This window comes from Phaenicophaeus curvirostris, chromosome 1 (assembly GCF_032191515.1).
Source record: "Phaenicophaeus curvirostris isolate KB17595 chromosome 1, BPBGC_Pcur_1.0, whole genome shotgun sequence".
Classification (NCBI taxonomy): Eukaryota; Metazoa; Chordata; class Aves; order Cuculiformes; family Cuculidae; genus Phaenicophaeus; species Phaenicophaeus curvirostris.
The window spans coordinates 112,732,285-112,744,613 of NC_091392.1; the positions used below are offsets into that span (position 1 = coordinate 112,732,285).

Sequence of the window (12,329 nt, forward strand, 5' to 3'; positions counted from 1 at the left end):
ACTGTTTAAAACCCATGCTTGGCTTATGCATTGGGACTGAAATAAAACTTTTTTACCTGATCACCAAGAAATACTTCTGGTTTTGGCTTGGGGGAGAAGAAAAAAAAAAAAAGTATTGCAAGCAGTATTGTGTTGAAAATGTTCCCTTATTTATTAATACTTCATAGAAGGAATAGCTGTCAACATAATCCTCCAAAAGTAAATTTACTAACAACAAATCTTCCCAAGTGAAACTTGAGTTTGTAATGGAGGTGTCATGTCTCTAACTAGAGGCAGGTAATTACTGTGGATAAGATGGATTGTTTTAAGTAAAAATTTCATTAGGGAGTTAAGTTTTTTAACTGTCTGACTTAATGCATCTACAGGTGGATGAAAGCCAGACTGGAGAACCAGGGTGGCTTGGTGGAGAATTGAAGGGGAAAACTGGATGGTTCCCTGCAAACTATGCAGAGAAAATACCTGAAAATGAAGTTCCAGCTTCTGTAAAGCCAGCAGTTGAGGCGACTGCTGCACCTAAAGTTTCTGTGCATGAAACCACTACATCGCTAGGAACTCCTGCTTCTACAGAGTGTGCTACAACTGCCAATAACTGGGCAGACTTCAGTTCAACGTATGTTTGGGTAGTGATTTTCACCTTAAATGTGGAAAAGTCCCTTTTAACTGATTGGACTGTGGTGACAACGCACAGTATCAAGGTTGCAAAATAAAAATAACTCATTTGAAGTAAAATATTTTTTCCTGTAGTAAATAGTTAAAATTGCAGCCTTGTGGAACTTTAACCAGGCTCCTATCGTATCTTCCTGAGCAATGTGGGAGGACACATCACAAATAAGAGACCTTCCTAAGTGAGGATGGTAACATGGTGGAAATCCTAAAGTGTCTTCCTTCCTTCTCTTAAATTAGTTGACACCAATCCTCTTCAAGGTTTCCAACATGTATTATTATTATGTAAAATATATGACAGAGTTAATATGAAAAGCTGATTTATTAATTCCTTATCACATTAATAAAACTGATGCAAGTAGAACATGTGCCCTTTTCTAGATGTCTCGTTATCTCAGCGTAACGCACTCTGCAGGGGGGTTTATGTAGTAATTATCTTTTGATCATGTAATACATAATTATAAATTAATATCTAAATATCTTAGTGCAACATTACTGTACATGATATGTTCTAATGAAAAAATTTATCAAATGGGTCACAGTACAGTTATTTAAACTTTGACTACAGTATTTTTTTTCAGGGATGGGGGGGATGCAAGAATAAATCTTGAGCTTCCTGTGGATGTTTGGCCACATACTGGATTTTATTGTTTCAAATAAATCATGCTTTTGACAAAAGCTGTTTCTACCCTAGGTGGATAATGCATGCTTTCATGCTTTTCTTAAAAATTAATATTCAGTTTCAATACAAAGTGAGTCCCGAGGCATTTGTATTAATAACACTGTCGTTGTCATGATATAGGGGTAGGGATGGTTGTGGTCTTTGGACACTATTGCAATCCAGATGAACAACAATTGATTAGTCCAATTAATAGCATAAGCACCAGGCAAAGGAGACATAGGTTAAAGATAGTTGCTTTGTTTATGCTTCTATAGTTCAGGGGGTTTTGTTTATTTGAGTTGGTAGTTGGAGGCAGAGATGTGGAATATGAGATTTAGTAGGCACTTTAAAGGATGAGAGATAGTAAAAACGTGGGACTTCCATGAAACTCTAGAGAGTTTGAACAAGTCAGTAGGAAATCATTGTAAGCAAAAGAAAAACGGTTAAGATTTGAAAGAGAAGCAGCAAAATGATATAAAAGGGAAAGGGATGTGAGAGGTCAGGGACATCAGGTGTGAAGATTTCAAGCCAGTTTTGAAGATAATTTTTTTTTTCTTTTGAGTTACCTCTTTCCACTGTAAAGTACAGACTCACTACTTGAACTTCTATTGTATTGGGGCACAGCTAAGAAATGAAACTGAATTACAGGAACAGATGGCCTCAAGTAGCAAGTACAAGCAACTATATTAGAGATTGCCTTTTTAAGATAAATTTATTGTTAGTTTACATTTGATTACACTACTTAGACCTAGGACTTATGATGCTCATAGAATATTCAATTAAAATAAATTAACTTAGCATGTACAATTTCCTTTTTCTGGACAATCTTATGTTTTTATTCAGTTGAGAGCACTAGGAATTAAGTCATTCTCTTTATTTCAGCTGGCCAACAAACAGCAGTGAGAAACCGGAGACAGATAACTGGGATGCTTGGGCAGCTCAGCCATCTTTGACTGTTCCCAGTGCAGGACAGATGCGACAGCGATCGGCCTTTACTCCTGCCACGGTTACAGGATCATCTCCCTCTCCTGTCTTGGGGCAGGTGAGCACCTATATTTATTAAAACTATTCTGACCCAGCACAAATATTTGCAAAGCAAAGTATAAACATAAGGCCGTGCATTAAGAAGATCCCTTGCAATAGGTAAGCTATTTCAATTTGGGGTGATCAACAGGTCGTGTACAGCCATTTGCAAAATCTGTAGCAGAATTTAACAGAAAGCATTTTCTTTTCTGCAGTTCTGTGTTGTCATTTTTAGACTTTGATGGTCCAGTCTTAATGTTTTGGCAGGATGTTAGTTTTGAGTGACTAACTTGAGGTTTCTGTAAATCACATGGCAATAACCTTCACTCCAAAGTGGATTATGTAGTTAAGTCAAAGCTTCGCATCAGAACCTCTGTCCGTCTGTTAAGGCATTTCCTTTTCCTCAACTGAACAACATACTGTTCTTGTAAGCTAATATGTTCTGAAAAATGCTAAATATCTTAGAGCAAAAAAAAAAAACGAAAACTTTGGCATGAATAATTTGTTGCTGCAAACTGTCATTTGCCATAAAGTTTACATTATGTCCTGCCAAAATAGCTTCATGAAGGTTTGTTATATGTATATCTTCATTGTGAAACTTTAACTTGTTAAGCAAATCCTCTGATAATCTTACATTTTATTGATTATGTGGTAACAGATAGAAATGTAAGCATTTCTGGTGTTACTTTAAGTTGAATTGACTTACTTTGCTTTATGTAGTTGAGGAAGAGTCTCTGTATTTTGTTGCTATGTAAGTAGCATAAGAACATAATTCCTTGAGCATCCTTTATGAAAGGTGGTGCATGACTGACTTGTCTCTTTCTTAAAACTATATTAGGGTGAAAAAGTGGAGGGGCTTCAAGCTCAGGCTTTGTATCCCTGGAGAGCAAAAAAAGACAATCACCTTAATTTCAACAAAAATGATATCATCACAGTTTTGGAGCAGCAAGATATGTGGTGGTTTGGAGAGGTTCAAGGCCAGAAGGGGTGGTTTCCTAAATCTTATGTGAAGCTTATTTCAGGCCCAATTAGGAAGTCAACAAGGTATTTTATTTGCTTTTACCATACTTTGCTTCTACATTGTAATAGTTAAATATCAAGAGTTGCACACTTGAATTTTAAAGTTTAAAATCTACTCTGTAAAAATGCCTTTTTCTTTTTTTTTTTTAATATGATTCTCTTCTTGGGGATCTTGACTTCCATCCCTGGTCAGGCATCACCAATGAGAGGTCTAAAGTGTAATGGTTGTTCTTAATTTTATGTGACTTGCAAGTAAAAAAGTAGTGTATTGGATTTTATGAATTGCAACTACAAGTCATAGCTTATCTTTCCCCAAAATAAATGATATACTTCAAAATTTAATCCCTTACTGTTACTCTTTGAGAATGAAACAATCAAAATCTTGTTTTGTGTCATGTGAAGGCCACATTAACATTAATAATACAAATGAGAATGCTATGCACATTTACTTTCTTGTCTTTGAAAATGTAGGGAATTACTTATGGATACAATGGATTACGTTTATTTATCTTAGTTTTTAAATATAATAATAATAATAATTTTTATGGAGAGATTTTATTTCTTAAGTAACTGTTATATTTTTCTAAAGCATGGATTCTGGTTCTTCAGAAAGTCCTGCTAGTCTAAAAAGAGTAGCATCACCAGCAACAAAAGCAACCATGTCAGGTGAAGGTAAGCATTTCAAACCGAATGGCACTGATAGTGTTTTGCTGTGTAATTAAATATAATCAGTCTGCTTATTGCCAGAAGTGAGCTTAGAATCAGATTTGGTGTTTTAAGATTTGGCCTGTTAAAACTGAATTGCAAATCAGTTTGCCTTTGGAATGATTTAAAAGTATTGTGGAGAGAATTTGTATATATAGTGTATATATAGAAGAAATAATTTCACATGCTGTTAAAATATCTTCTGTAGTTTGTGTTGTTTCTTGTATAAATACTTCTGTAACAATTCCCGATCTGGAATGGGGTTTTGCAGAGAGTCACATAAATACATCTGTACATGTACTTCAGGATGTGAGGAATTATTAACACGTCTCAATTTCACTCAAAGCTCATTTCCAATGTTTCATTAAAGCACTTAATTAAAGAAATTGCAGTTATAGAATCTTCTGATCCTTATGGTCAAGGCTACCCGTCATTTATAAAATGGACCCTGGCTCACAGACGGGTAATTGTGAGGCCTCTGAAAGGTTGCAAAAGACTTGTGTTCCTGGCTGTTGCTGCCCTTCGGTTGGAGCTTAATGTCTCCATGTGAGCTGTGTTAACAGACTGTGTGGGCACTCTTAATCCACTTCAGTGCACATTCAGCTAGTTTAATTTAAATCACAGAGTGAATCAATGAATATAAATATGGGTTACAAATGAACATTTTTATATAATGTATGGGATGTCTCCAGTTATATGTTTGTATTAAAAAGGAACACAAAACATAAAACGTATCCAAAAAATTCTTTGTTTTTAAGAAATAATAAAGCATGGATTCAGCATCTTCTATTACATTTAAAAGATCTAAGAAAAATCGAGTGTATAGCATACGTTATAGTATTTAACATGTGTGTTCGTGTGCATGTGCTTACAAACAGATATGTGCTCTCAGATGCATTTGTCGGACAAACCATGCCTTAGCTTTCTTTAGGGATAGTATTTATGGTTTGAATTCTTGCTGACCTTCCTCAAATTAAGCTTTTTGGTCAGATGTAGTGTTCAAGCAAACAGAACAATTGCCAGCTGCAGTGGAATACTTGAACGTTTTAGTTACATATGCATGAAAGTCTTCTTGAGATATTGTGAACTGCTCTTCAGTCCAGAGCTGGACCTAGAAACAAAGAATACAATCTTCAGGAATCTGTTTTGTGTGAAGTGTGATAAAGCTCAGTTAAATAAGAATGTATTGAGTTATATAGAAAATGTTACTGAATTGTCTGAAATTCTTCTTTGTAATCTTGTATGTACGATTTTTCGTGTAGTTCTGTGATCAAATTATGTGTTGCATTGCTCAACATCAGTCTAGTGTAGTGGTTTTGCACTTGAATACTGAGTAGTTGAATGTGTTTTAACAAAATAGAACACATTCAGTCTTTGTCTTAACATATCCGAGCCATCTGTTGCGTAAGATGCAATGAGATGTGTGCCCTTCATGCAGAGCTTCAAGTAATGAAAGAATTCATTGTATACAAGAGGCAAACAGCATATGTAGAATAAAGCCTCTATCTACAGATATTTGGATACTGGGACTTTGCATCCTCGAGACTGAAAGTTCTAGTTGTCAGCACATAACAGAAACCATTGGGAAACATGTTTTCACATTAATTTCTGATACAAATGAATAATTCATGTACATTTTAATTCTACTAGCAAATTTTTTTACAAAAAAAAACAAACCCAGAAGCAGATTTTTCATAGATTGTATTTAGTTCTGACAGATACAATTTTATGCATTAAACATTGAGGTTGCTATAACTAGCAGTGAATAGATTTTGTCTTTTCTCTAGCCCATGGATGCACTACATTATATTAGTTAGGTTTTGCAAATGATAATTGAGCAGTTTATCAAATGTTTTCCCATGTTCTGTATTTATTTCCCTCTTACAGAGTATATTGCTATGTATACTTATGAGAGTTCTGAACAAGGAGACCTAACTTTTCAACAAGGTGATATGATTCTTGTGACAAAGAAAGATGGCGACTGGTGGACAGGAACACTGGGTGATAAATCAGGAGTTTTCCCATCTAATTATGTGAGACTCAAAGATTCTGAGGTAGAGACATATTGCAATGTTATACAATTGAGCAAGAGAAGATATGCTTTATTTGGTATTGTAGTTATAGTTGCAAGTCAGGGGATATAAAGGATGAAAAAATACTTTGCAGTTTTATGGAATGTGAGGTTGGAAAGGCAAAGCAATAATATTTCTATTTTAAAACATAATGCTGTAAATAAGTTTGTGGATCATATGATAAAATGAATTTTCCATTTGTTAACTATTAACTTGCTAGTTTTCTTGAGATGAATCAGAATAGCTATGACTACTTTGTTCCCCAGGTAAGTTTTTGATGACTGGGCTGTATTTTACTGCCATTATTTTTTACAAAATTGAGAGTGATATTTCAGTCTATGATCCCCCCTCTTGTTATTTTCATGTAATCAAGGGGAACAAAGTTGGCAATGAAACTTAGTTAACTATATTTATTTGAAATTCTGTGACTGAATAATAGAAATTCTGTTTAATCTGATTTTTATCCTGGATTAATCTGGTAGAACATGTCCATATTTTTTTCTTTCTTTTTAAGCATTCTAAAGAAAGATGTTTTCTCATTTAGATTCCTCACCTGTTTGAGAGGATAATTCATCTACTAGTAGGAGTTAGCTTAGAGTCATAGTTGAATGCAATACTAGTCTCTTGATGAGAGGACTTCCACTCCTAAGAATAATAGGAGTTTTAAAAGTAAATAAGTAAAAAATTACTGTATTTTTAGAAAGAGTTGTTAAGAGTTTTTCCACAAGTCTTGAATTCTGTGTGTATGTGACACAACTCAATGACAGACTGTCTGTGATACAGAGCTTGAGCAAAGTCACTCCTCAAAATTATGTCTGTTGGTGGAAAAGCAGAAGAATAAAACCTGTACTGAAATACATAGCTGGAGAAAGCCTTTTAATAATAAATTTCTGGATAATAGAGAAGTTTCAGTAATGTACTCTGAGACAGGATTAAAAAAAATTTTGACGTTTATTATTACAGTCCTTGGGAGAAACAGTATGGTGCTATTGCTTCCAGAAATATTTTTGAAACTTTTCTCATCTGTCTTTTGCATCATCTAACAATTTTCTTCCATACCTTATACCACTAGTTTGAGAACTAATCGTTCTTGTACTGGAGAAATCCTGTCCCAGTTTTGATTAGTTGTTCCCCTTATGTTGTGAGGTACGCTTCTCTGTGCACATTAAGGCTATAGTTTCATATACTAGTATCGTAGAACAGTTTAGGATGGAGAAGACCCTGAAGATTATAAAGTCCAACTGTAAACCTAACACTGCCAAGCCACCACTAAGCCATGTCCCGAAGCACCACATCTACTTGTCTTTTACGTACCTCCAGGGATGGTGACTCCACCACTTCTTTGGGCAGCCTGTTACAGTGCTTGGCAACCTTTGTGGTAAAGAAATTTTCCTAATATCCAGTCTAAACCTCCCCTGGGGCAACTTGAGGCCATTCATTCTTGCCCTGTCACTTGTTACTTGGGAGAAGAGACCAGCCTCACCTCCTCACACCCTCCTTTCAGGCAGTTGTGGGTAGTGATGAGGTCTCCCCTCAACATCTTTTTCTCCAGGTTAAACAACCCCCGGTCCCTCAGCTGCTCCTGTAACACTTTTTCTCCAGCCCCTTCCCCAGTTCTGTTCTCTTCTCTGGATGCACTCCAGCCCCTCTATGTCCTTCTTCTACTAAGGAGCCCAACACTGAACACAGGATTTGAGGTGCTGCCTCACCAGTGCCAAGCAGAGGGACACAATGGTTTCTCTACTCCTGCTGGCCACACCAATGGTTATAGAAAATGATTGTTTGTAACCAATTCAAAGTGAGCACAGATACAGTCCTTCCTGCCACGCTTGTTGCCACTGTCTGTCATCTGACTCATTAATAAACCAGCTGAGGACACTAAGCAGAGCAGACTAGTCTAGCAGAAGTGACATATGCTTAGAAGATGGTCTGAATCATCTCAGCAATGGATGGGAAAAGGTCAGTATCAGAATTAGTGCTGTAGGAGACTAGTGAAGAAGGGAAGATTGCCTGGGCATCGGCTTAGATTAACTTGAGCTGGTTTTGAACTGCATTCTTAGCTGACTTTTGTGGTTTTGTGTGCACTTCATTTTAGAAGTGAAACATCATACCTCATTTATGGTATTGGTTTGGACATACCTGTGCTGGTTCCTACCTTTTAGTTGCATCGAACCTAGTGATTGTGGAGCAGCAGAGAGTTAGATGAGGTCCTCGACCAGAAGTGGAGTACTTGGTGGTTCAGTTAGTAGAAACTTCATAGCTGCAGCACTGTGGAGCCCGTCACAGTAGACTAGCTTGTCTTTTTGGCACAGTAAATTTTGTATAGCATTAAGTTGTGATGTTAGGCAGGGTATAGGTTTAACCTGACAGCAGAGTGAGTCTGGACAAGAAATTCTGAACTCTGTTCCTGAGTATAGCGGCTTGATTCTCCTCTGAGTAGTGCAACAACCCTTCTGTTGTGGCAGTGAAGGTGTTGGTGGGTCTGTATCAGGAAATTTACCTGGTTAAGAAGAGCACTCCTTTTTTACAGTCCAGGACGTGGGTTTAAAGTTCAGCCCTGCCAGTAATTCTTCACATACATCATAGTCTTAACCTCAGCTACATTCTTGTTAGTTAATGTTTAATTTCCTTTGAACTTTTGTGTTGGAACATGTTTTGTTTGCCTTGAAGATATTCTTAGTAGAGTTTAGTCTTACAGCCTGGGGATTTACATTCAGATGTGCAGAGCTGCCTGTTGTGTTCCTTTAAGGACTGGATGCCCCTCCTGTCTGTTGAGAGGCAGGCACAGATATTGGAAAAATCTTCTTTGTAGGGAACTCAGAAATAGACATTTAACACTGAAAGCTGTTTTTATTAGAAAGGTCAGTTTGTTTCTCTGATGTCAATTTGTCTGGGGCTGAAAAAGTTAAGTGCAATTCATCAAAAAGTGCTCTAATGGCCTTTTTTCTGGTGAAAATCACATCTCCAGATCACGTCTGGATGAGAGAGGGAGGAAAAGGCACAGAGCTCATGGAGATCTTGATATCCAGGATGCTTATTTTCATAAAGTGATTCATATGCCCTGCAGGACGTAGTTCTTGTTCCAAGTGGATAATTGCCATTACATGTACAGTGTTTTGCTATTCAGCTTGTTCACAGAGCCAGCTTTTACAAAGGCTTTCACAATGGTGGCTGTCTGCTAACTTTGAGATGTGCTGCTGTGCTTGGACAGCTGGCTGATAGTGGAAAATGTTGCTAAAAGAGTAAATTATTTTAATATTTTCTGCCCTTTTAGGCCTGAAGAAAAAGTAAGGCAGTGCTGGTCTCTTAACAGCAAGTATAGAGCTTGTAGAAATGGTTGTAAGCCTCAAAATATAAATGATTTGTACATCAGAAGATATTTTTTTAATCTGTTCTTCTGTACCTGGTCCCACACTACCCATTCACCTCAAACTGCTAAAATAAACTGTTTCTTAAAGTTTCAGTTTATTAGCAGACTGAAAGTCTTTGTTCTTCAATTAAATGATGACACTAGTTCACGGTCCATGCTCAGAGTTTTCATTAGATTGAGGTAGGTGAATACAAATCTGTAACAAGTTTTTATTCTAGTCTGCTTTTCTTGAGACTGGTGATAATTACCTCTGCATAAGGTATGGAGCTCTCACAGTGGACTTAGAAACACAAAAATGTAGATGCTTCTAGTTACAAAACTTTGCATAAATGTTCTGAAACAATAAGTCTGAATGTATTTTATCTGAATTGTAAAGGTCTTGCTGTACAATACAATTGACAAGTCTACCGTTGTGTCTTAGTAAACTAACAAAGCAAGTTCTGCTCTGCCCTTTAAGAGACTTCATCACTTGTCACAAAATACCCTCAAATGCAGTTAGTGCCTCAGGTGTGCAGAAGAGAAATAGTGAGGTATGTCCTGTCCACTGCCTTTCTCTCAACAGAGAGGATAGACAATACTTCGCCATCTACTGAGTGATCCAGAAGTCAGGCCCATCTTAAATGCACTACTCTTCTACGTATTTATTCTGCTTTTTTAACCAAGGATTCAGAGAATCAAAAAAGATGATTTGCTGGCATTATAGAAAGTAACTATATTCAGTCTTTTACAATGACAATAAAGTAGCACTGAGACAGCGGTATCCAAGCATCCACTTCCTGTAATCCTTCCCAAAATTTAGGTTGCAAAATGTCAAGGAGGAGCCTGATGTACTAGATGTATGTAAGGTACTTTGGTGTCAATCTGAAAAAAAAAAAAATTAAAATAGTTCTTCCCATCCTCACTTTTACCTTCCAAAACCAGTTACAGCTCATGAGGTAGGCAACGCTGACTCTGCTGGGTTTTCTGCTGTTATTAGATGGGGCTGGCTTGACTGATACAGCATTGTGGGGTGCTATAGTTCAGTCTGAAAAAATCAGGCTTTCTTTAGTAGCTCTTCTGAATGATATTAAAAATGTGCATGTCTTAGAGCAGGCATGTAACCTCAGGACAGATTGAAGATTGATCTCATTATTTTGTAGAGGCATTCAAAACCAATACACGTTTTTTTGTTTACTCCTTATATTAATTTCTGCCAGAATCCCCATGTTTTCAAAGCATCAAGTTGGTATGGAGAACATTGAGGATGAGACTGTTCTTTTCCCCAGAGGAATTAGGATTCGGTGAAAACCTTTGTTTGGTGTAGACTCCAAGTTTGTAAGGAGGATTCTAAAGGAGAAGTCAAGGGGAGGTGGATGTATTGTGAGCCATGCATGAAAGCAAGAAGATATTTATGGTTATTCAACACTTCTGACCAGAGTGCAGTTTAGATTTGTTATGCTGCTGTTATCCATATCAAACCTTTTTATTACAGAGGATAAGGCGGGCAATGTACTGAGAAGAAACAGAAGTAATTATTTAGGGGGCAAGGGGAAGGTGTCCTATACAGGGGTGGTGACTGAAAGGACTGGAAGGTGACTGAGAGAGGTGTGCAAGGGGCAGAGTTGAGACCACACACAGTTTTGAATAGTCTAATTGCATGTATATCTCTTGACCTGTGAGTCTGCTAAAATGAAATAAATATAACTTCCAAAATAACAAGTGGCCTCAAGGGAAAAGATTTTTTTTTTTTCCAGGAAGACAACTTTGATTTCATTAATTATGAAAGCTTTTCATGTTGAACTTTGCTTTTCACTATTGCTGTCTTCCTGTACATAACTGAACAGAACTAATTTCATTATTTGCTGGATTTCTTGTGGCTGTTCAAAGGCTTTTCTTGCAAATATCTTGGCTTAGGTGAAGATGGGGTGAAATAAGGGATAAATACCATCTAGGTTCAGAGGAAATACCTACAGATAGATGCCCCCTTGCTATTTAGTGTCCTGTGGTCTCACTTGACCAAAAAAGTGGTGGTCGGCCTTTTACTACTGCAACACACACCACCTATAAAGTTCTGATAGCTCACCTTAAAGATGCAGGGAGTACACTGACTATGGTAATAAGCCATATGAGAAATTTTAGAACCATAATATGGACAGTATTGAATTAATTGTGTCCAGTTAGTTTTTTAGGCATATTTGCAGTCCAGCTATTTTTAGAGTTTTGAACTATTGTTTTTTAACTCAGTGTGACAGAAATTATGTTCTGTGGATACACAGATTTACAATTGAAATGCTTTGTGATTTGGAGTTGCATTGGTATTTGCAGACCACAGAAGGAAGGAAAATTAAGTAAAGAAGTCTACGCATTTATGTAGGTAATCGTCCACTTCCATACACTGCTTAGTATTTATTCCTATATATTAATTGTTGTCTAAAATGTTAAGGGTTTCTGTAAGAATAGAATCTTCCTGTGAGTTTTTTACTTAGTATGTTTAGTATGTTGAAGTGAAGCACAATCAATTTCATGTACTGGAGAAATAAATGAGTGCTAAACTACATCTTACTTTCTATTTCAAGGCTTCTGGAGCAGCTGGAAAAACGGGAAGCTTAGGGAAGAAACCTGGTGAGTCATGTATTGTGACAGCACCTTATATATATATGTTCTTAATTACTGAAGGTCAATGGCAACTACATCTTTTCCATGAAAATAAATTGTTTACTCTTGGTAATTTTGTAGCAATTTGCACTGATGAAAACTTTTATCTGTAATGAAATAATGCATAAAGGTATTTATTCTGTGTAGCATGTAGTAGTATGTAGCAAGAGAATAAAAATCT

At 36.6% G+C, this 12,329-nt stretch overlaps 1 protein-coding gene across 3 annotated transcripts in view; it reads left to right on the plus strand.

Annotated features, from left to right (window-relative positions):
* Positions 1 to 12,329, plus strand: part of ITSN1 (intersectin 1) — a 133,444-nt gene that overhangs the window by 84,755 nt on the left and 36,360 nt on the right. For all 3 annotated transcript variants that reach the window (XM_069871605.1, XM_069871614.1, XM_069871624.1), the window contains 6 exons: positions 366 to 610; positions 2,207 to 2,366; positions 3,186 to 3,391; positions 3,957 to 4,039; positions 5,960 to 6,126; positions 12,070 to 12,115. In XM_069871605.1, the coding sequence (XP_069727706.1) occupies positions 366 to 610; positions 2,207 to 2,366; positions 3,186 to 3,391; positions 3,957 to 4,039; positions 5,960 to 6,126; positions 12,070 to 12,115 (907 nt within the window). The remainder of the gene's footprint in view (positions 1 to 365; positions 611 to 2,206; positions 2,367 to 3,185; positions 3,392 to 3,956; positions 4,040 to 5,959; positions 6,127 to 12,069; positions 12,116 to 12,329) is intronic.